This window comes from Crocodylus siamensis, chromosome 13 (assembly GCF_052110815.1).
Source record: "Crocodylus siamensis isolate JL-2025a chromosome 13, ASM5211081v1, whole genome shotgun sequence".
Lineage (NCBI taxonomy): Eukaryota > Metazoa > Chordata > Crocodylia > Crocodylidae > Crocodylus > Crocodylus siamensis.
In genome coordinates this window covers 19,812,507-19,837,271 of record NC_143407.1, presented here as the reverse complement: position 1 = coordinate 19,837,271, position 24,765 = coordinate 19,812,507, and the positions used below count along the sequence as shown (strand labels likewise).

At 44.8% G+C, this 24,765-nt stretch overlaps 1 protein-coding gene across 2 annotated transcripts; it reads right to left on the bottom strand.

Moving 5' to 3' along the window:
• Positions 1-255: 255 nt before the first annotated feature.
• On the bottom strand, positions 256-24,332 carry LIG3 (DNA ligase 3). Of its 2 annotated transcripts, XM_090025735.1 has the most exons (20): positions 23,703-24,332; positions 23,213-23,356; positions 21,014-21,211; positions 19,799-19,950; positions 18,863-19,029; positions 17,918-17,995; positions 17,627-17,795; positions 16,824-16,979; positions 14,586-14,717; positions 13,362-13,441; positions 10,280-10,367; positions 9,445-9,522; positions 8,622-8,745; positions 7,956-8,098; positions 5,998-6,072; positions 5,627-5,773; positions 4,366-4,540; positions 3,870-3,964; positions 3,368-3,476; positions 590-828 (listed from the first exon to the last, which is right to left on the bottom strand). In XM_090025735.1, the coding sequence occupies exons 1-20, from the start codon at positions 24,220-24,222 to the stop codon at positions 737-739; spliced, it is 2,922 nt and encodes a 973-aa protein (XP_089881861.1). In that variant the 5' UTR covers positions 24,223-24,332; the 3' UTR covers positions 590-736. The 2 variants fall into 2 exon arrangements, with proteins under 2 accessions (XP_089881859.1, XP_089881861.1); XM_090025733.1 differs by lacking the exon at positions 3,368-3,476 and having other exon boundaries at positions 256-828; positions 23,703-24,331.
• Between the last annotated feature and the right edge of the window lie 433 nt (positions 24,333-24,765).

The window sequence follows — 24,765 nt, the reverse complement described above, 5'->3', positions numbered from 1 at the left end:
TCCAATTTGGACCTTTTAACGGGTCTCCCAGTTCTATTCGGATTCAGAGATTCAGCTGCTGAAGCTTCACACAGCCCTCATAAAAGGGCACAAAATTTAGCCTTGCCTTCCTCTGCTTGATTTATAGCAGTGCAGTAAGTACACACTGTTAATACATCTCTGGGGAATTGCACATAGGGCCAAGAATCTATTTTCCATTTGGATACAAAGCAACTATGAGAAACATTTATGCCTTTACAGTAAAAGGAGACACTGCAGAGTTTTATTTATGTTTTATTTATAAAAATACCCAAACTTTAAAAAAACAAAAAACAGGAGATGAAACCAGCACCTAGATAAAATGGACTGGGAGAAATGATGGGCAGGAGACAAACAGATTTTAATGGTGCCGCCCTGTAGGGAGTTCATTCCAGCTGGCACCGATAAAAATCAGTGTCACTGCTATGGATCCTGAGAGCCCAGCTTTGAGGAACTCGGTGTTATACAGGGTAGTTGGTAGAAAGAGCAAGGAATCTACATTTATTCCACCTACCTAGTCTCTGCTGTTTCCTGAGGGAGTTCCCTACTTAAGCACAAATCAGTTGCCTTGCCTTTTTAGCAGGGGGCTACCAGTCTCCGCTTACGGATACACTCCCAGATCCAACTGGGCGACACACGCTTAGCTCCAGGGTTCTCCTCAAGGTCCCCTATCACATGCGTTGCAGAAGCTGTATCAAACTCTTGCACAAGGTCCCCATCATATGCCACAAAGTACCGCCGGATTTTGCTGAAGTTCTCCACGGATGGTGGTAGGTACAGCCTCACCCCTGTAAATATGTCCAGCAATATCTGCAAAATTTGGAGGCAGGGGGGGAAAAAAAAAGAGAGAAGAAACAAGGGCTGATAAAAGATTTGACTAGTCAGGAAACGTCCCTAGAATCTATGCTCTGAAGGACACGGGCTCTTTCTGTGCATTTGTACAGGATCTAGGACAATAGAGCTGAAAGGGCACTTGTGTTCTCTTGCAACACAAAAGATGACACAGCTTTTTTAATAACAGCTTTGAGAACAGATCAATTTTGTTCAATACCAAAAATGTTCTATTAAAAGCTAAAAAACCTGTTCTTTCCATTAGGGCCACCAGTTTAGATCCAACACCTTAAGGCTGCTTACGGACATAAAAAGTCCAAAAAACAGTTGCTTTACTTTAAAGTCTGTTCACCCCCACACTGAATCCAAGGGGCGCTGCGTTACTTTGATCCAGCTCACCCAATGTCTGTATAGATTGGGTGCTTCAGTGGGGCTTTTTTGGTGCTTTTACCTGATTGAATCTACTTTCAATACAAGCACCAAAAAGCCCCACTGAAGCTCACAATCCGCACAGATGCTCCAGGCTGAAATAACATGCTGCTTCTTTCAGTAAAGCTGTTTACTTGTTTCTTTCCCCATGTCTGTCAGCAGCCTAAATGGCTTGCTGCAAGATGAGCCGAATGGGGAGTATGTTGGGGAAAGCAAGCCAACTCCCATCTGCACAGACACATGCTGCCACAATGCAGCCAAAAAGTGCAGATGGGCACAGCAGACTTCTAGTGGTAGAGGAGCTGATGGTGCTGCAGGCAGAGCAATGACAGCCAAAACATTTTAGCTCTTACCAGCATCATCTCCTGTTGAGACTCTTCCAGGATTTCCCTGTACTGACACCAAACTGAAAAAGGACCACCCACAACCCCAATCGTTTTTTCCCCATAGTTTAAAGCCAAAGCCCCTAAACCAGACAGTCCTGTGATCCAGTGACTAAAGAAAGGAAGGCAAGCCAAGAGGATATCCCAATCCCATACTTGATCTTTGTAAATTACTCACTCTTCGGGCTTCAGTCAATCCATCAGCCAGGGGACAACACAAACTTCCTCTTGTCAAAGTCAGAGGCTGCCACTGAACTGTTTTCTTAGCCAGGCAGGAAAGGGCCATTGTATTAGCCCTAACTATTACCTCTAGGCCTGGTGGTCACATGGCTTAGCAAGCAAAACAGCTTCTGTTAAGATGCCCAGAGGGAGTTGACTTCTCTCAGTTAAATCAAGTAATCTGGCAGCCCTGCAGCTGGTATTTGCTGTTTACAGCCGATAAGCTACTCTAGGCCTCGCGGGAAAAACAGCCTGAAGCCCAAACCCCAGAACTGCTCCCACTATTTTTTCAGCAGTGTGGTCCCCTGACTACTCCTACACAGCACAGATATAATAGCATTGCTGTTTCTCCACAATATCATCCTTTCGCTGGAAGTTCAAAACCTCCCCTCGTGAGCTGAATGGACTGGTTCAGTTTGCTACATCTGACATGTTTGGAACTTTGAAGGATTTATTGCTGGTAGCACAGAGACATCCAGATCTTGCTCCTGATTTTTCATCATGTCACATTAAAGCTCTTGGTCACTTTTAGGGCTGTTAATAGCTCATTTCTCACTCTCTTCCTCTCCCATCACACTATCCTTGCCCTCTGCCAGCAATGCCAGCTGTTATTCTCCCATTAGCGTGCCTGTTTTCTTCCATACTATCCCCTCTCCTTGGAATGCCTTCCACTTCCTTAAATCCCTTTTGGACCCACCTTAGGCACAGTAACCAACAGACATTAGCCACTCTGAATGGTTAGACTGAAGGTCAGATTCTGTAAGAGCCAACTTTACAACACTCTCAAATGACTATGAACCACCTCATTGAGCACATTGTTCTCCTAAATAACCAAACATTACTGTGTCCTCTTTCCTCCCCTGGATTCATTGTTTGTTCAAATAGTTACACTGGGTAACAAACTACAACAGCCCACAAGTTCTAATACAGGACATCAGCCAATCCTCCTTCCCTCTGCAACCTCCCATCTCCTCTATACACAGCACTACATAGGTGCAGTAATGAGAGATCTGCCTTCAAAAGAACTGGTACAAGCCACTGGTGGAGTCAGGACACCAGAGGGACTGCGGGTTTGCACTCGAATGGTAAGTCCTGTGCTCAGCCACTCCCTGCAGCCTGTTGCAGAAACATGAATGAGGCAGAGGCACCTGCCTGCACTCTGAAAATGTGGAGCTTGGGTTGCTGCTACTGCTCTTCCCTTTCGCTCCCGTTTCTAAGCCTACCTTAAAACCAATCTAGTGGGCAAATACCAATGCTGAACTGCCAAGGCACAAAAAGTGCTACATGTGCAGAAAATGCTAGCATCTGGAACAGAGCCAGACTCCTAAATGCTCCGACATGGCTTATAACCATATAGACCTGGTAGACTCTCAACTAAGTCATTTTCCACCAATCCAGACATAAAGCAATGAACAGCTGGCTCTTTTGCAGAGAGCTGAGTTAGTGCAATTAATTTTGTTTCAGTCTTTAATAAATAGCTAGCATACTACTGATAAGGGTGGCTGGGGGAGTCTTTAGCTTTTGTATGTGCTTCTGATCTGTTAGCACCTTCCCAGGTGCACAGCTTGCCTGCTGCTTCTCTCCCATGTGCCTATTCTGTAAAAACAAACAAGAACTGCCATGAGCCATAGTTCTGACACTGGGATCCTCCTTTATATCAAAGATTTTGTGCATGCCTGGGGGTACCAGGTACCGGCTGCCCTGCAATAACTTTAAGGCCACTGTCAGACATTCAAAAGAAGGTGCAATGGGATCTGAAAGACAGTCCCAGCAGTTGCGCCTCCTGCCATGCCCCACATGCATAGCGGGAGGTAAGACTAGGATTGAGCATCAGATCCCATCACACCATATTGCTGGTATAGGGGGAGCCCAGGACCATGATCCAGCACGCAGTCTCTGGTGGTTCAGATTTGTTCTGGAACATTCATACATTTTAGGTTTTCCCTCATCCCTTCACTACCCTACAGCTCCCCACCCAGCCAACTTTACCTTCTTCCCATTGTCATCCAGCTCGGCTGCTTTCCGCTTCTCCCCTCGTTTATCCTCTGCTTTCTTTTCAGGGGTCGTATAGACTAAATTGTTACCTGTTAACAAGAACCCCCTGCATTGTTAGTGCACATGGCTGAGACAGGTGCATTTTAAAGCAGTTCTTGAAATACAGGGGAGTAGGAAAGGAGAAAAGGGAAAGGTGCTGGCACATCTAGACTGGCTGCAAAGAGCTAAGAGGTAAGTTTCCAAGAAGAAATTCCCCATCTTCTTTCCTGATTGCCTCCCAAACTTATGCTGTTGCTGCTCCTGCACTGGCATGATGCACAGGTTGTCTACCCCTTTCCCTGTTGTGAACATTTGAACATGAAGCTACTCAGGAATTCGGAAGGAGATCAAGTCTCTGGGGGCAGAACGATGGAAATTCATGCTGCTATAATACAGGGAGAATGCCATTGACTGACCCCAGCCATCCAGAGCCCACCCTCTTTTACTTTACCTTCAGACTTCTTGTTTTTTGCAGGTGACTTCCTTGGGGGAGTTTTAGGGGTATTGTGTGGTGTGGAAGACCCTGAATTTCCATCATTCTCTCCACTGCTGCCAGCTGTAGATACCTCTTCCTCTCCAGCAACAACACTGAAATCAGACTTCTCTTTAGAGAGCTGGTACAGCTCCTGCCATAAAGTACAAGGAAGATATCAGGATTGTGTACAAAGGCTGCGATTCCAAGGTCCTGGTAGGCTGCCATTCAGACCACGCTGATGTGGAATGTGCCTATTTTTCCCTTACAATCACTTCTAACTAGGAAGGAACAGATGGCAGATGGGATGTCACAAACACCCCTGCCCTGACTGAGAAGGAGGACAGCAGGAGAATCCAGCCAATGCAACGCCATTGGCTGGATGCTGTCTGAGAAGCTCACCTGCTTGTCTAGCTGAAGCTGTCCTTTTAGCTGAGGGTAACCTGTATCACTTTGATGGAATGTAGAACTATGACAAACTTAGAAGTGAAAGTTATCTTGATCAAAAAACGACTTCCTCCATTACTGTGGCTGTTACAAGAGGTAACACAACAGCTTGCTGACACAGTATTTCTCCACAGTGCACTATTAAGAACATAAAGTACTGCCATTCACTGGGTTAGACCATAGGTCCATCTTGCCTGGTCTCCTGTGTTGCAGTGGCAGAGTGGATGCTGAAAGGGAGAATGAACTGGGTCTGACCAGGGTTTCTTCTACTGTTTCTCTCACTTGCAGCCTCCAGCATTTAAAAAGTCTGGGAAATTCCAATTCAGAGGTTGTATCCTTAATTCCCGTACTCAACGGCTACTAACACCCCTTTCCTCCAGAACCTGTCCAATCCCTTTTTTGAATGTGGTTAAGCTGGCAGCTTCCACAACATTTGATGGCAATGGAGTTCCACACTTTAAATTATACACTGTGTGAAGAACTTCCTTTTGTTATTTTTAAATGTATTACCTACTAGTTTCATTTTGTGACCCCCTAGCTATTCTGTGACTTCTAGTAACTCATCCAACAGCTTCAGAAAAGCCTTCAATATAAAAACAAGATGCACAGCAACAAAGCTCAGAAAAGCAAACTCATCCTAGTGCACTTACCCAATCTGCTACTATGAACAGGGCTGCCAACAAGTATCCCATTATGCACAGCATGGTCAGAATTTGCCTTTTCTTTAAGCAGCTTCCCTCAGAATTTCTATCATTACCATGCTGAGGACATGCAACTAAATTAAAAGCCTCACCTTGAGTTGAGGGAGATTGGTGGCTGTCTTCCAGTTTTTGTCATCTCGGATCCGGGTACAACGAGGGAAACGAATGGAAATCCCATCTGCAGTGTGGGCTTCTGCTTTAGAGAACTCTGCACCTGTGATCTCCCACACTGGGGCCTTCTAGATAGAACACATTGGAGATCTATCAGAGAGAAGGCCAAATCTTTGTAGGCCTCTCATTAATCTACTAAATTGGAGGTGTTTGTATCTCCGCACCTCTTTCCCAAAAGACCCAGGCAGAACTGAGCTAAGCATGTATATACATCTCTCTAAAGTCACTATGAGGTTTCCAGACAGATTTAACTCCAGCCAGAAGCATCATGGAAGATGCGAGGAGCACTTACCTTCGGGTCTGGAACAATGAAATCTGGATAGTAGAGCTTATTTATTTTTAGCCAGCTCGGAATTTTACTGGGATCCTAGAAAGCCAAGAGGAGATAACAGGATCACTGATGATAATCCATGTAATAAACCTTTTCTAACAGAAAAGAACTGCTAAAAGATTAACTTGTTTGATTAGCAACAGCACCTACATCCTGCACAGAATCCAACCCTAACAATCCTGCTTCACATATCAAAAGTGTGCAACTCAAAATCCAACAACCAATTTGCTCTGAGGCATAATGCCCAAGTTGCTTTTAACTTGGTTTCAACAGAATTCCAATACATTTTAATCTTACTACACAATTTTCAGTTTACAGTGATATGCTGCCAGGCATATTGAATTTTTAACTTTCTAAAATATCAAGTATATGCTTTAAGCTCATTTCATTTTCAGGACTTAAATAAGAATGACCCAAGATACTACACTTATGGCATGTACAGACATTCGCTCTGCCAGAAGAAACTCTCCAACAGGTTATTTTTCTTCCAGAGCAGCCATTTTTACTCTGGGAGAAAAATCCTGAACATACATACATTAATGGTTTCTCCTTAGAGAGCAGCGACTCTCCCAGGAGAAAACAAATGTCTGTACATGGCCTGGAGCCTCACACAGATATTCAGTTTCTCCCAGGAGAGTTGCTACTCTCCCAGGAGAAGCCACAAGTATACAGATGTTCAGGCTTTTTCTCCTAGTGGTCATTCTAGTAGAACAACAACCTATGAACAACTAGAGTTAAATGGCTCCCAGGAGAGCATCTTCTCTATAGGTACCTTCTGAGAGAAGCTGCAGCACAATCCTCCAGCATCCCAGTATGTTTTTTCCCCACCCAGAGGTCCAGGGAGACAGTGTATCACTTACACTGGACTTTACTGCTCCAGACAAGCAGGACCCCCTTCACAATCCCCTCGTGCTGCAGGGAAACAGCCGGCAAGACAGTCTGGGTCAGCCAATCAGGGCTGCTTCGTGCACTGCCATTCTCTCTTGCCAGGCAGACTGAGAGCCTGCAGAGGAGGCCAAGATGTATGCACACAGGCCCCATAGTTACAGGTTACACATAGTGGCTCAGCAAACCAAGAATTCTCCTAGATTAGTTGAGCACGAGTATACAGCCTTATATGCCCAGGCTTTAACTGTGGAGTTCAAAAATTTTTACCTAGACATTTGTCATGCTGAACCTTCATCTGATGACTGGGTTAGTTAAAGTAAACTAATGCCCCCTCTACATGTTATACGTATTACACAATTACCTGGTTAATTAGGTATTTACTTCAGATCAGCAACATGTGGAACTACCATGCCATAAGAAGGTCCAACCAGCTATAAAGGTAGGGCTGGAAAGTGCATAATAAAACTTTACAGCCGGCTTCTATCCAGCTTTAAATTTGTTATCTGATGGGGCTCCCAGCTGCAGGGTTGCACCATGCACTGCTGTGGCTGGAAGTCCCAGAGCTGACAGGACTCTCAGCCACAGTACAGTCCCATGGGCTGCCCTGGCTGGGAGTTCCAATTGTGGCAGTGGCCCCATGATTGTGTGGATCATGCTTTACCCGACTGTCTAGAGAGGCCCTTAAAATTGCAGTTTGTTACTTCTCATCTAAATATGGTGCATAACATAACCTCCCACATATCACAAGTGTACAAATGCAAGGGAATGCCCAATGTTCAAAAGGCTGGCAGTAACTGGAGTTCAGTTTGGCTGGATAGATCACGGATCTCTAGTGGAAGGTCTCCAGAGAGCTTTAGCTATATCTTCCATCATTTAAAGCCGTTTTTTGGGTTATGGTTAGGTCCCGACAGTCATTTCCACTATCTCTACTCACTCACCACTTCTACTCAAGCCAAAGGGGGAAGCAGACCTTTCACAAGCCAATTGCCGAATGTAATCCTAAATCAACCCAGTGCTGGATCCCACCTCACCTTGCTGATCTTCACCATGTCCAGCTCCTTCTGCAGGCGAGCTAAGGTGGCATCATCATGCCCACCAGAGCACTTAGACACCGTGCACCATTTTTCAGTCTTGGGATCATAGCAGCCCATTAAAAAAATTGACATCATTCCACCTGGAACAGAGAAAAGGGGGTTTCGATGTCAAGATACCAGGGCCAGCCTAGGAATTCACATTTCACAAAGCAGCAGCAAGCAGAAGCTTCACCCTTGGGACTTGATGCTTGTGACTGATATTGTGAGGGGGAAGGATTTCTCAGGCTGCTACCTTTTACTGAGCCAACTACGTAGCTGGTACAGAGCAAGACAAGCTTTTGAAAGTAAGACTTTCTTTATCATCACTGATATTCTCAGGTAAACTCCAATGCACAACACTTAGTAATGAGACTCTGTACTGGGCCACAGGACACCAGCCAACTCTCTCTTGCCCAATGCTCTTGCACTCTCTCACAGTTAAGCCTGCTGTTTGCAACTGCCATGCTTTGTTATAGATCACTACATACAGCAGTAAATGCTATATCCAAAAATCAGCCTGATAAAAGGGCAGCTGTTGAAATCAGCCAGGCAGAAAACCAGAGATTCTTCTCCTAGCTAAAGAACAGGTAAGTTACTGACACACACTAGTTCTAGCAGACATACCTTTACTGCCTTGGCCGTAGAAGGCTCCCAGAACCACCAGGTCTGCTGTGTCAGCCATGGCACCTTCATTAAGATAGTCCTTTTTCACTTTCAGCCAGTGACGTTTTCCTGGCTCATACGTGCTCTACACAAAACAAGTATGCATTCCAGGTAAGGAAACCCCACTCATATTTCTGCAGGGAACCATTAGCTGGCTATAAGAATACCTCCGATTCACAGGGACAGATTTAGATCAAGATTTCCACTGTTTATAACAATGACCATCACCAAAATCTAGAGATGACATTTAAAAAAAAAAATGCTGGTAGGTATATTGTGTTTTCATTCTTCTAATCTCAAAAAATTTTACAAAGGCAGCTAAGTATCATAAGTACCTTTTAAAACACATTTATGCAGACAGAAACCAAAATGCTGAGAGACATAGTGCTACGTCTATGGTCAAAACAGAGTTGTCCATAAAAGGTCAAGTTTTTTTCCTCCAATTCAGCATCCTAAACAGTGGCCCACACTGCTATAGGGCATGTATAAGTACTGCTAGCCCTGTTTATAGAGGTTTCATGAATTTAAATGAACACTTAAATGACACATGCAACCAAGTAAGAATGAAATTACTATTTAGCTAGGTAATAACAGTAATTTGAGGGTTCAAGAGAAGTCAGTTGTATACCAACACCCTATTTTTGGAATAGTTCATCTACTTTTAAAGAGCCAGACTCCTTTAGAACAATTCAGTATTAAATATCATCTAATCCTTACAGTGACAAATTGTTTTTAAAAGGTTCTACTTCAATCCAGGAGAAAACATGGACATTAGCAGACTTGCCTCTATATCCTTCAGCACCAGTCCTTCCAGTCCCTCACGGATGACTCTATTGATCATATCTGCCAGATCTGAAGCTTTCTGGAAGGGAAAGGAAATGTCTAAGTCTCATCCTCCTAGATGGCAATGTGTACCAGGGATTTTCCACTGGCTATTCTTACCATTCTTCAGGGGGAGCAAAAATTCACCAAGAAAAAGTGTAGTGTAGTGGCAAACAATTATCAAATACCATCAGCCAGCTATTTTCAAAGAAAACAGCTGTCCCTCAATTTTTTTTTGTCAATACAAGCACAGGACTTGGCAGCAGGAAGGGGAAGGAGGGTTGTAAAGCTATGCAGTTCTGTGCATGGCAACTGAAGCAGCCACTGAGTATGTTGTTGTCTCTATAGTAGACAAAATAGCCTGCCCATTGCTGCCAGGCTACAGTCTTAGATGGAATAGGTTGCAGCTCCTATGTTCTAGTGACAGCTTTTTCACATATACAGTTGACCAGCTAAAGAAAAACTGCAGGACGTGCAGAGTAAGTAGATAATGCAGTGATGCCGGATCACCTCTAGAAAAAGTAAGGAGGAAACAAGAGTCAGCTGAATCCACTTCACCCTCTATATTCCTGGGTTGAAATTGAGGGCCACTAGGACACGTGCTCAGCCCCAGAAAAGCATCTCATGTTGCATGCATGCATACCAGAAATAGAATCCATGTGGATGATCATTTGAAGAGCTGCTAGATGTGCAGCCTTTAAACATGTTGCTATTAAGTCAATGAGAGTTGTAAAGGGTCAGAGCCCAGATTCAGAACCTGACAGTAAACCCTTTTTACTATTTGAAACCAAACTCACTGTGACATGCTTCATCTCTGAGAAGAGGATCCGGCTGGGGATTTCAACCATGTTATCATGGAGAAACTTACGACGCTCACGCAATGGCCTGAGAAAGAATACAGACACATCAACAAAGGGCATATAATCAAAAAAGAAAAAGTTCCTCAGGCGCTATGTACTAGTCACCTGAATATTAAGAAAAAGCTACTTAAACATCACTTAGCAAATAAATTTGTCCTTTACAATGCCAGGAAATGCAATCAATTTCATACACCACCCTGTAAAGTACTATAAACTCCCCCATAAACAAATAAGCCAGCTTTAAAATCATGGATACTAGTTTCAACTCATAGATGGAGCCTGTGATTAATACTGAAGCCTTTTAGGTCTTTGATTGTTCTGAGGATAAGTGGAACAGGATTCTGGTCTGCTGGTTCTAGCTCAAATATTTCATTGCTGCTATCAATCTATTAACATCCTTTTAAAGTGAAATTCAAGCCAATGGTGTTATTTATATTAGAATACTCAGGCTACAGAGTTCAGCCTCTCCTGTCCAATAGGATTTTAGTATACAACCTCTGTTTTAGAGTGGGTGACAGCATACTACAACTCCCAGCATGCAATGCTCCATTGTGTGCAAGCTGTACAGGTCATCTACCCTCCTATTAAGAGAGGTTATTCGCACAGGTGATCCCCCAGTTTTATTGAAATCAGATGCATTTTTTTGTTTTCCAACAACAAAGAAATGCAGCAATTAGCTGGGTAAAATCTGGAAGGCCAAGATAATTCAGATGCTCTTACACCCAGCTTGTGTAATATACATATTACAATATTTATTCAATTAGCTGAGGTTCTCTCCCACCCACCCCTCCCCTGCCTTTATAACAGGAGGACAAAAACTCCTTGCCTTATAATACAGTGCAGCTGCTGAAGCTGGAAAGCTGGGGTGGCAGCTGCTGCCCATTTGCCTCCCTCCTCAAACTCTGCTCACCCTGCCACGCCTTCCCTGCAGCCCCCAGTATCTGCCCCCACCAAGCAGCTTCTTCCTCTTGTCCCTTCTTGTGCACTCCTCCTTATCTTTGCTCCATGCTAGCAGGCTGCCCTCTCTGCAGCCTGGAGAACAAAGGACATGGGCCAGCCCAGCCCTGTAGCAACAGTACCAGCTCTGCAGTACTACATGGCTCCAGCCTGGCCCTGCTCCCTGCCCCAGGCTGCAGCAGGGATGGAGACTGCTGGTGCAGAGCAAGGTAAGGGGGGAGAGCAGGGGGAATAAGACTTCGGAGGGTGGCACAAGAAGAAGATTCAGGCAGTCTGAGACTGTGGGGAGAGCAGGCAGAATGTGGGGTAAGGAGGGACAGGAAAGGAAGAAAGTGGCAGCAGGAAGCAGGCTGCCTACCTCTCACTGTCTGCACCACCACCTCCACACTGCCCATTTCCTACCACTTTCCCCACCACTGTCTGCTCCATTACTGCACCCTACTACTCCCCCCACTCAACTGCCCCATTACTCCTCCCTGACTTTTCACCACCACCTGTAGTGGTTTGTGTGTGGGGGGGGGGGGGCAGGAATAAATTTAAGATGATCCTCCATTAATTAGATTTCATACACTGAAAATTATAATAAGATTTCTAATTTTTGTGTGTAAAACCTAATTATGGGGGGGGGGTTGTCTTATATTCCAGGTCACCTTGTATTTGGGTACATATAGTAAGTTACTTTGCTTAATAACTTTAGAGCTAATTTTTTGGAAGAACTGTATATTCACAAAAACAAGGCATTTCAAGGGGCTGAAGCTATTTGCTAATTTAGGCTGAATTCAACAAGAATTTTCATTCAAAAGGGTAGGAAATACTTTTTAAAATGTCAAAACATTTTATTTAGACACTCTTCAATGGAACTATTTTATTATGGAAAATTTCAAACCATTTGGTATCAATATTTTTAAACAAAACATTGACTTTGTTTTAAAACACCATTTTAAACATTGGCTTAAACTAAAAATAAAGGCTGCTTATAGATGTGAAAAAAAAAAAGAAAAAAGCACTTTACTTTCAGCTCTACGTGCCCCTGGACTGAGCACAACACAGCACATGCCCAGAAGAGGAATCTAATCAGTTTGACTGGGCTTGTCAAGCATCTGTACAGCTCATACACTTCAGCAGGGTTTTTTGGCAATTTTACCCAATAGCCGATTGAATTGGCTATTAAATAAAAGCACCAAAAAGCCCTGCTGAAGCTCACAAGCTATACAAAAGCTGCAGAGCAGAGTCTAATTGATACAATTCCTCATCTGGTGAAGTGGTGGGGTTTCCCCCACATTTGTCAGCACCCAAAAAGGGTAAAAAATAAGCCCAGAAAGAAAGAATGAACTTTCTGTTTTGGGTTAGAGCAAAATGATAAAACATCTGTGTTGCAAGAGACAGACAAGTCAGAATACACAGCTACTGCAACAAAGCCTATAAGATTCATAGAGTGGCATAAATGTTAAAACATCTAAGTGACTTTGGTGCTCAAATCTCATTTTTGAAGCAACTCAGACACTACTAACTGGATCCACATGTGGGACACAGGAGGGTGTCCTGCCACAGCTTTAACACTAAACAGCTCCGCAGAGTCAGGACTCAGATTTCCAAGTGGCCCACTTTGGCAAACTTAGGCAGATGGGGAACTTAAAAATCAGCAGAAGCCATGGATAAAGTTGCAGCTAAACAGTTTTAGACAAAGCAGCAGATGCAAAGGGTACAGGCACATGAATCAGTTTGCAGACCTAGTCCCCAAATGACCGTCTCCTCTACAGCAGCAACATGTCCAGCTGGCATGTGCCACAGAAGGCCGTGCAGACTCGCATGCTACAAGCCTGGAGAATGTGCCAATGAGACTAACTCCAAGGGATAGCCCTCTAATCTCCAGGATACCCAAGAGCAGCTAGTGGGGATGAGGCTTGAGTAGCCTCTCAGGGTCATGTAAGTCAGATGTGCTCAGGACACACAGATGCTGCAGTATAGATAGGCCCAAGTAAACTTTAGTACTTTTAAAAATATTTTCTTAGTCCTATTTCTCCATCCCGAACATCACTGGACCCATGTCTTTCAAACATACCTGTCCATCAGGCTGATATCATTGAAGTAGATGCAATCAAATACAAACAAGCAGACATTGGCATCTTGGAAAGCAGCTTTCTGTAAGGCAATTAAGAACAGTTAAAGAAATCCGCACAAAGTACTAAGCTACTATGCACATAGCAATACTGGAGAAAATGTACAAAACAAACATATGAAGCAACAGAATTTTTTTTTCCATTTAAGCTTTGTTATGGTAAACAACTGTTCCTTGTAGACAACTAGGATTTAAATACACTGTAGTTCTTTAAAATACAAAACAAGAAAAAGAAACATGTTAATTTGCTACTGACAGGGTAGCAAGAGCTGGATAGATATCAGCGACTTCCAGCAAGTGAAGCATGAGTTACTCCTGCTGTGAGAAAACCCAGACATTATATCGATGTTAGGTTAATGGCTCCTTACAAAAGCAGTAATTTAATTCTCAGTATACCATCCTGATCCTCATTTCAGTTTAACATAACTGAGTTACAAGTCATACCAATGTATACCTAAAATCACAGTGTCACGCTGACCTCTTCCACCTCCTACAGCATTAAGTTGAATAATAGCAGAGAACCTTACAACTTAGGGCAGGCTCAGGGGTGATCTGATGGCCACCTATAAGTTTATCAGGGGTGACCACCAGTTTCTGGGGGAATGTTTGTTCACCAGAGCGCCCCAAGGGATGACAAGGTCAAATGATCATAAACTACTACAAGACGGTTTTCAGGCTGGACGCAAGGAAGAATTTCTTTACTGTCCGAGCCCCTGAGGTCTGGAATAGCCTGCCATTGGAGGTGGTTCAAGCACCTACATTGAACATCTTCAAGAGCAAACTGGATGCTTATCTTGCTGGGATCCAAGACCCCAACTGACTTCCTGCCCTTTGGGCAGGGGGCTGGACTCGATGACCTTCCGAGGTCCCTTTCAGCCCTGATGTCTATGAAATCTATGAAATTATTTGTCCAGCAACCCCTTTCGTTATCTGCACCAGGTTCAAGTTCTCCAAATACAAGTACTATCCTACCCCAGCACTATGCATGTCTAAGCTTATACTAACACCCCTGAGCCCAGAAACATATCTTAATGCTTGATTCACCACTGAGCCTATTAATGACCCAACATGGCAAACAGTTTTACTGAATATTTTAACAGACTACAGCTGTAAACCCCTGTTAATTTGAAAAATAAAGTAATTCATAACAAAAGCGCTCTTTTGTACCTTGTGCACTCCAAGGGTCCCAAAAGGGAGTGGTTTGCCTGTTTTGTTGTCAATGAGAAGAACTTCTGAATCCAAGATCATACTGTGTCCACCAGGAAAGGCTTTGGGGATGAAGTCCTTAAAGTGGGCCACCTGAAAAACAAGAGGCAAAGACTTATTTGCTTACCCTCTGACAACATCTGCCAGCAAAGTCATCCCTCCATGACACGCTGTGAAGAAATGCAGCAAGTATGCTCAATGTTCCCTATTCAGACCACAATTCACCTGACATTCTTCTCTCCCTCAGCTATAAAAGTGACCTTATAATGGAGAGAGAAATCCATAATGGTTGATTGAATTAGAGCTATATACATATAAGAACTTACTGGTGAAACTGCAGGAGATGTATCAATTTTGTGCAGCATAAGGCTGCAGTATTAAACCTAGCAAGCACCCTGAGAAGGCATTCACAGATCCAGTTACAATTAACCCCTGGTTCCAGTGGAAGCCAAAGCATCCAACACACAAAAGAGGACTCAAGTAGACACAAAGCAGGAGCAACTGTATAATCTTTATGTAAGACTTTCATAGGGGGCCATGAAGATGTATAGAAAAGAGGCAGCAGCAGTGTGCTAGGGCATGAATTTTAACAGATCAAATACTTATATCAACAAGCCCAGACTTTTGTTTCCAGAACAGGACACAGCAAGTCTTTGTTCTCCTTCCTGCTCGCTTGCATTCTGAAAGACAGATAAGAACCAGTCCTCTCACATGCCGTAAGAGTCCACTTGTGTATACAATAAAATCTCCTAACTCTCCAAGAGTATTCACCTGTAATGTAAGGCCACTCAAAATCTAACCAGTGCTGAGCATGTACAGAATAATTCAGAATCCCTCAACTCCTAGCAGAGTCTGGATGTTAGCCAACTGACAGACATCAGTCACAAAGGTTTCACTAGCTTGTACAGCAGCAGTTATAGGGATCTGCCCAAGTTTTATAAAAGCAGCACTTCTCTGCAAACAAAAACTTCAAACAAGAGGTTTTTATTTACCTCAGGACACAGAGCAAGAGACAAAACTTCTGCTCCCTCTCTTGTATCATTCCTTAAAAGCTTCCCCTTCAAAAATGTTGTCGCTACAGATGAATACTTAGATACAGGAACTCTATTTATTATGCGCTCTGCTCCCATTTCCTCCAAATTCAAATCAAACTAACTGCAGAATATTCATTCCTTTGGTTTTAATTTCTCTTTACTGCCCATCTTCTGTTCACAGATGCATACCCCCTGAGTATCAAACACCAGCTCTCACTGAGAATCAGAGAACTGGAAGGAAAAAACAGTGAACAGGCTGCCCACACTTTTCAGGTATCGGGCTGTAGTTTGTGGTTGCAAAAAACAAAAAGGTTGCTTAGTATTTTGCAAAAGCATTTTACAAATATCAGGCAAGCTCCATGAGCTTCTGTGAGAAAGGTATTGTTTAGATCTTCCTGCTTGGGCAAATTCCGACTGCCCCAGGTCCTATGCTTTGGAGGGGGGAGTGGGTGGCGGCCTGCAGTCAGTGCAGTATAGGCCCTGCTGTGGCTGCCATGTGCCTCTGCTGTTAAGCACCACCACTGCCACCCTCCCTCCCCTGCCACCCGCTTCGCCGGCTCCAGCTGCTTGCCACCCCTCCCCCCGGGCTCTGCACAGGTTGATATGCCCAGGGCCCCACATACCCCTAGGGATGGCTCTAGTAACCACACTTTCCAATGGAGGCACTCCCAAGGAATCAATCAGAGAGGGAGAATCAAGTGAAGGATCTGGAAAACACTCTGACCTCAGTTTCTGATGGGGTAAAGTGACAATGCATAATTTCAACAAGTTTAATGCAGAGATAAAGGGTATTGGGGCAGGAGAGAAGCAAATAAGAAAGAAAAAAAAAAGTGAGATCTGATAAAATATCTACATATATTTTATCAGGTCTCACTTTTTTATATACACACATACCTATATCACTCCAAACAGCTGCCTACTGTACCCAGAAGCAATTGGCAGGAGGTCCAAAAGCAAATTATTTAATTGACAAGTCTCAAAATACCACAGAGAGGCTAACAATGAACTTTGCTTACCATAATGTAAACTGTGGTTTTCAAGAATCACAGACCACCTGAATACACAGCCCAATTTCAGGCTTTTGTATGGTTCCAGGAACAGATAGGAGAATACTGCCAAGGTAAGCAGCTACCTGCTACTGAGGATGGCTTGGGACTCTCCTTACTTTGTGAGCAAGGACTGGCTTGAGGCTTCGGCTGAAGTAGCTGAAATGATCTCCGTTCTTGTGGACCTGCACTCGCTCCCCATCATACTTGATCTCTGCATACATCCCATTCGGACACTTCTTCATGGCATATTCTATTGACTTGCAGGCTTCAGCCTTACAAGAGACAGGGAAGAAGAATTCAATTAAAAAAAAAATTACTTTTAAAGGTATTAACTGAAACCACTTTTATGAAGTTTCTTAGAATAAACTAACACCACATTCTTTTAAAAATAAGTCTTGCTGTCAAGGGATCTCTCTTAACACTTGCACCAACTCTCTCTCAATTTAAGTCCATCATTCCATTTAGAATCCTTTTTATCTTCTTGAGTAATTCTGCCTCTCCAGTGTTCACCCCTCTAAATATTTGGAAGCTGCATACGCCACCTAGGGGTCACTTAATTCAAACAAATATTTAGCATTTTTTGTTCCAACCAAAAGAAGGTAATCTTTATAGAGCTGAACCTCTTCTGCTCATAAGAGTTTAAATGATTTGCTACCAACCTTTCCAAAGAAAGGCAGCACTCTGGGCTATAAGCAGAGAACAGGACAAAAAAATTAAGCTTAATCAGTATAAACACACTGCATTCAGGCCTCTGCAAAAGAACAGTTCAAAGCTAGACATATCACCAGAAAACATCACCCCATAATACATAACCATTTAGGTACCAACTGATTCTCAAAAGGGTGAGATCTTGGGTCATTGTGTGTGACAATCCCCAGTTTCTCCCTCTAGTGCAGGGTACAGAAGAAATCCATATTACCAGCATGGGCTGAACAGGGGTCATCAGAGAGGCCTGCACACGGAGAGTTCGCTTTAGACCCGGCTGCTTCTCTGCCTCCTGTTGGTTTCTCAGCACACGCTCCACAACATCCTGAAGATTGCGTGATGCTTTGAAGGCCTCGTAGGCATTTGGATCCAAAGCATCTAACCTTTAAACAGTTAGGGGGAAAAGAAAAAGTTACTCTATCAGCCCCAGCCTCTCTGCCAATAGCTCAAAAGGATTGTGTCTGTTTTGGGTTTTATTTCTTATACAATAAAAGGTGGGACTCACACATGCTTTGCACCAGCATTCATTTTCAAATCGTGCTTTATAAGCCTGATGATACATTTCAGGTCATTGCCCGTGCACCTAAAATGCAAGGAGAAGATCCAGTGAGTTAATATTCTTCTGACCCATTACTTCAAGATAAAAAGGAAAAGAAAGGCTCAACCATAAGCAACAAGAAGCAAACCCCTCAAGAACAGCAGAAGGACTAAACTCAGGAAGAAGGTAGAGATGAGAGAACCCCCACCTACTGCAGTACAGATTCCATCCTGCCAGCCACTGCATCACACTGCTGCAGTACAGTAGATCCCCCCACTGTTACTTGTGTTACACAAATAGCTAAACAGATGATGTATCCTCATTTCAGTCATGCTACCCCTTTCCAGGAAGGGCTCTGCTAAAAGGGAGGAGAGATGAAAGCTATACACGGAGGTCAGAACATGGGAAAACCCTTGAAGCTTCCATGATTTTCTGTCCATGGTTGAAAAGACACAATTATCTACATTTTAGGACAGAAGTATCAAAATGACCATGAACCCCAGATTCAAATCCCAGCACAGTCAAAAATCCTTCAGTCATCAGAATCAGAGGCAAGTGAGCTCCACGTCATTTACTCCAAGTAAACTGTGAAGAGAGACTCAAATGCCTACAGATAATACAAGATAGTACAGCACTTAAAACAGGGATTTGCATCTCTCACTGTTGTGCTATGAGTTATTTAATTGATGCATGCTTTCCCTCCCAGGAATGGAAACTAATGGGGTATATATACAGTTTACAAAGTAGTTTGCAATGATGCTACAGAAAAGCAACTTTATGCTTAAGATTGCTAAAAAGCCACAGAGCAGAATTCTATCTATTCAAGACAGAATCCCGTTACACACATAAACATGAACTAGGGATTGTCCTGATAATGATCTTACAGCCTCATTTACAAGTAAATTGCCTTACCTTCGAGTGATACCCTGAAGCAGAGTTTGCTGGTCATCCTCCTTTGTAAGCTTTGACAGTCCGATTAGGAACTCGTCCACTTCCTGGATTGTGAGGAGACTTTTGGCAGCTGGAGGACAGGACTTGCTCTCCTCAAAAAAGATGCGGACTGTTTCTGAAACATCTCCCTGTCTCCAAAAACAAACAATACTGGAATTTATCAAAGGTCTGGGAGGGAAACAAAACAAGAATGATAGGTCAGTGGGGATGAAGCTTGATTCCTAAAACTAGATCCTCACTAGGGGAGAAACAAAGGAGTCTGATATCTGCAGGGAGAGTTGCAGTGGCACTGAGTTAATATTTTCATCTGCTTTCTGCAATGGTATGTCCAAAGGACAGACAGTATCATAATGTCTTACTATCACTGTACTTTCCACTGTTGCCACAACGCAATCTGATTTCACAGTTCTTACAGGACCTGTATATCAGTCACCCACTTCACTGGAAGCCAATATAGACTAAGCCTACAAGAACAGAGTGATCACCTATATTTCATACCAATTTCCCATTATGCTTTTGTAACGCCCAGGAAAAAAAAAGAAAAAAAAAAAACCCAAACAAAAAACCCCAATAGTTCCAGCAGTGGCCTACTTTGTAGCAGTGGCCTAGATTACACTGCATCAAGGTGTGATCACCATAATATTGGTAGACTTTATATTAGACTACCTTTAGTTTTGGCTTCCATGAGCAAAACATCACTGCTTTTGGTTGGAACGCTATTATATGCAAGGTTCCAGGCTGCAGTAACCTCATGATAAACTGCCAAGATATGAAGGATCATCAGAACGGGCTCCAGAAAGCTTATAATTTTTTCAAGTGGAAAAATCCAGTTTCAATATTAACAAGGCTGAACCGCAATGTGTGAAGTGAACATGCTATCTACATCTCTTTACTGACCTGCTCCAGGTCCCGGACCATTTCATCCTGGCTGCAGTTGAAAATTCTGCTGAACAACTTTACAATCTGCTTGTCGTTCAAGTTGTAAACAATTTTAATGACACCTGGCAACAGCAGCTTAATGGTCAGGTACAAGTCACCATGAAAACCATCTGGAAAAAGGTGCAAACATCATTAGAAACTGTCAAAGCCTAGTCACAGCCACAGACTCTAGCGTCTAACTGCAATGTCACAAGACAGCAATACTAACTGTAACAGAAAACATTCCAGTGACAGCTCTCATGCATCAACCTAAGTTCTTCTACTCTAGCAGGGGCTTACCTTTTTAGTAGGCATACCATAAATTAGTCTTACACCTTCCCCAGTGTCACTCTGATCCCCTTCCCCTGCTTGAGGTTGCTCTCCTTCCTGCTTTGTGCCCTGTGTTCCCTGCCTGATCTGCCGCTTTGCTTTCTGCTTCCTGCTCCGTCTCCTCTCCAACCTGTTGCATGCCACACACAAGCTGCTCATGCCAGTTGTGCCACATGTGATGCAGGTTGGCCAGCCCCCCGTTCTTCTCTATATTAAAGGACACTTCTCAGGAGAATCATCCAGTTGATCCCTTCCTTACCTAATTTTAGTACCACACATGGGTCACTGGTGCCTCCTGAGTCACTTGCCCCACTTGACTGCACAGTCAGTAGCTGGGGGTGGGGAAGAGATCCCCCACAGATGATCCTGACGACCTGCAACTGGCAGCAGTGTGCTGCTGACACTTCCGGGTCGGCAGGATTGGCTGGTGGGGGGGACAGCTTCTCCTGGTGCACTCCCTGGCTGGCACTCTCAGGGGGAGCACCAGCACTCTCGTCTGCCCCCCCACCACCTGGGAACGCTGGCTAACAGGGGCTGCACCAGCACTCTCAGGGGGTGCACAAGCACCCCGTGCACCCGCTACGTGTCACCACTGGTACTGCAGATTTGGCAACAACTGCTCATGATCTTATAGTAAGTTATATTAAGACTAACAATCTCCACAGTAGTAAAGAGAATGGCAAAGCACAGTATGGACACCACCCAGATTATATTAGAGATAAGTGGTATAGGGCACAACTCTGGGAATCTTCTCATCCACAGACATGACTTTTTCCCCTCCTCAACTCCTGAAATAATGCTTGAGGGTCTGGTTAATTGTTTTAGAAGCCCTTCACACAGAAAAATGTCAAGCAGGAGTCGCACCTCCCCCAGTCCCTTTCTGCAGAAAGTCCTGGATGATCTGTGTTTTCACGTTATAGCTGGGCTTGTCAGCAACCATGGCGCACAATTTTCTGAATTCCCGCAACAAACAATCCTTGTGCTTTGGGTCACACTTCTTTGAAGACAGAGTAGACTTGTGGGAAGAATTTGCAGGGGTGTCCTCAGAACTGTCTGGTTTAGCTGCAAGAGAAAGACATACTATTTAAGTTTTTAAGATGTAGGTTGGAATGATATGATTCGCACTTTGAAGAGGAGGGCAGCATTGTCCATGCAAGAGGAAAGCAAGAACAATACTAACAAACTGGCAAAGCTTCAAATATGAATGAAATGCACAATGATATTTGAGAATTTATGATTAAAATCTGAATCATCTTTAAAACAAAATCTATGTTACTTTAATAAATCTTTTCCATTCAGAGCACAGAAGAATTTTCTGGAGCTTAAATCTACCCACTTCAACGGTTTAAATCTTGATGCGAAGAAATTGAGGTGAGTGATGTTTTTATTTTACTTTCTGGACTTACTTGCAGCAGATTTCCCCAGTATCTGCAACCATGAAGGCAATTTTCAGTGGGTGGAAAAGACTTGGCAAAGGCACAGGATTCCTTACAACTGTCCACTTAACCATTATTTGTTTTTTTCCAATCAACTTCCAAAGATATGTGCTCTCACCAGGAAGATGGAACCTGTCTTGTCAACCTTATGCAGGATCTGGACATCTTATATACAGTAGGATTAAGTCAAAGATGGGATGACTTGCAGTCTAAAATTAAATTGTCTCATCATGTGGATAAAATATATTCTATTCTAATTATATAAAAACAGCTTATCTACTGGTGGGCATCCTTTTGCACAAGTATTGCAGACAGAGGGTTCAATATACAATCAGTGACTTTGTAAGGGGAGTCAGCTCTCAGATGCTGCTCCTACGAAAGCTCAGAGTTAGTCTTTAAGGGCATTTTTACATGCGTTCCTGGATGGGCACTTTGATTAGTGAGCTGCGCTAATTAAAAGACCCCGTGCATCCTGTGTATCAGCATTGCCACACTGAAAAAAATGGCAACAGGGCGCTTTGAACTAAAGCTCATCTGATGGGGCTTATTTCAAAGCACGCCACTGGCATTTGTCAGTGCAGAGACGCATGGCAACATTGATACACGTGATGTGCGAGGCTGCTGGAGCACATCAATTTGCGTGCTCCAGCAGACCTGATTACATGTGCTGGAAATCCAGCACACAAGAGCAGGCTCTGTACGTGTGTAGGAGCCCTAAGATGCTACCCTGCTCTGCCTTCTGCCAGTCTGTAATTTAGTGAGCTAAATCAACTGCATCACAGTTCCTTATGAAGTGCAAGAACTAACTGTCCAATAAATCAATCATTTGTGAGGCTTGCTTACTGTAAAAGAAAACCCCATTTGAGTTGGATTCTCGAGTAGCTGTCAAAAGCAGAGGTTTTCCAATGCAAAAAGGTACATTTAGAAATAAAGGGTTATCTTAGTTTTAACAAGCCAAGAAAGGCTGTGTGACAGCCTACATTTTACAAATGTACAGTACAGTACATTCACACCAGGAAGACAATGGTTGCAGTTTTGGAAGGTGGTGGCTTCAGCTTAACAAACTGAAGTGCTAAAATATATAAGAAAAGCTCAGGTGTTTTACCTGCTTTATTTCTCCCTCTCTTAGCATAAAAGGGCACATCATTTCAAAACCTAGCAGTCCTTCAAAGGGGTAAGGTAATCAATACAAGTCACAAAAAACAGCTTGCCAGTTCTGTATTAGCTTTCAAAATACCTTCACTACTCATATCCCACAGAGGGGAAACTCCTGTCCTGCTCCTGTTAATGACAATGAGAGATTTTCCACTGAGGCTAACAGGAACAGGTTTCTGCTGATTTCAGATGAGACAGTCAAACACTTTTTGCAGTCACCTTACACTTTTTGAGTAGAATAGTCCGTTGATTTTATCCCTGTTCACATAACCAGAATAATGCAAACACCCGACAGCTGAGAAAACACTTAATGTTTTCCTCAAACCAAACAGGAAGTTTAGTTTGTGCCACACAATCTTCTAGTCTCTAGATAAAAGCTACTGGTGTGAGACTCAACTTGAAACCCCAGAAATACTAATGCTACTACGTGAGAAATAAAAGCTTCTCCCAGCATCTATATAACAACACCAACCTGTGAAACCAGAGAATTTCTTTGGAGCTGGATTAGGAGCAGGCCCCGGATCTTTCTTGGGGGAGGTTATCTGCCCACTGGGGGACAGCTTAGCCTGGACTGTTGCCTTCTTCTTAGGTGTGCCTGCTGACTTGGATGCGTGCTCTGTAAGAGAGAAAGCACTGAGATCCACAATCAGTGACAGCCCCACAGTCCTCCATTAGACTTAACAAGTCACAATACTGACAATAAGCAGCTTGGTTCTGAGCTACAAAACAACCCTTTAGGAAGGTGTTTCTACAGATGAAGCAAGCAGCGTTATGGGGATTAGCCAAGGGTCGCACAGCAAGACACAGCAGAGATAGGACCAGAAACCAGCAGTGGTTCCCAGTGCCCTGAAGAGGGACAGATGACAGGGGAGCACCCCTGCCTCTTCTCCCTTGTGGTAACTTTGTCTTCTGTCCCTGCCTTAAGATATGGGGGGCGGGGGGACGGGCACAGGGGCTCTCACCCGAGATAAGCTGGTTGATGAGGTCTTTCTCTGCGTCTTCCAGCTCCTCCCACCCCTCCAGGTCTGTGATATCCTCGATCTTCTTGGTGGTGGCGCGAGCCCGCCCCAGCTTCTCGAACATGCACTTTACGTGGTACCACTCCTTCATGTCGCCGCCCGACTCGGTGAAGGGGTTGGGCACAACCTTCCCAATGCGGACCATGCCCTTCAGGATCTTCTCCTTGCACTTCTTGCAGCCGGCCGTGCCGCGCTTGGCGTAGTCCACACAGTACCGCTGCTCCGCCATGGCCTCGGGCGCCGAGCACAGCCAAGCGGGCGGGGGGGGCCAGCCGCCGAGGCCCGCGGCACGGGGCGGGCCGGCGCGCGGAGGCCTGCTCGTTGGCGGGCCCGGGCGCCAGGGACGCGGGCGGTCCCAGGGGCGGCTCGGCAGCAAGGCGCGGCCCTGGGGCAGGCGAAGCCCCACAGCGCGGCGCAGCGCCCCAGCGACCTGCACGAGGAGCCGCCGGAGAGCCGCAGGCATGTGCGGCCGGGCCGGGCCCGGCTCCGCGAGCGACAGAGCCCCGCCCCAGGATAGTGCCGTCGTGACCCCTTTAAATCCGGGTCTCGGGAGCTCGGGGCACCGCGCATGCGCACACAGGCCCGAGGAGCTGGGGCAGCCGGGATTGGCGGTTCTCCATGCCCCGCCCCCTCCCCTGACGCGCCCGGAGGCGACAGATCCCGCCCCCGCCTCAAGCCCCGCCCTCTCCCTGAAAACCGCGCCCCACTGCCGGTTGTGACGCCTGGGGCTCACGAGCGCGGGGCATTGCGCATGCGCACGCGGGCCCAAGGAGCTGGGGAAGCCGGGATTGGCGGATCTCCATGCCCCGCCCCCTCCCCTGACGCGCCCCGGAGGAGACAGATCCCGCCCTCGCCTCAAGCCCCGCCCCTTCCGGCAAGTCGCGCGCTGTCTGCGATCCCGGGCCTGTTGTGTAATCCGCAGCGGGCTCAGGCCCTGTCCGGCCACGTGGCGCGAAGCCTCTACCTGGTCCGAGCGACCCGGTCGTCTCAGTTGGTGCCCGGTGCG

Coding starts and splice junctions, on each gene's coding strand:
- LIG3 (XM_090025733.1), bottom strand. CDS start 24,222: ATGCCTGCGGCTCTCCGGCGGCTCCTCGTGCAGGTCGCTGGGGCGCTG. Junction 19,951..21,013: donor GCAGAAAGGGACTGGGGGAG/GTGCGACTCCTG, acceptor ACCTTTTTCCAG/ATGGTTTTCATGGTGACTTG. Junction 17,996..18,862: donor CTTCAGGGTATCACTCGAAG/GTAAGGCAATTT, acceptor CTTGCATTTTAG/GTGCACGGGCAATGACCTGA.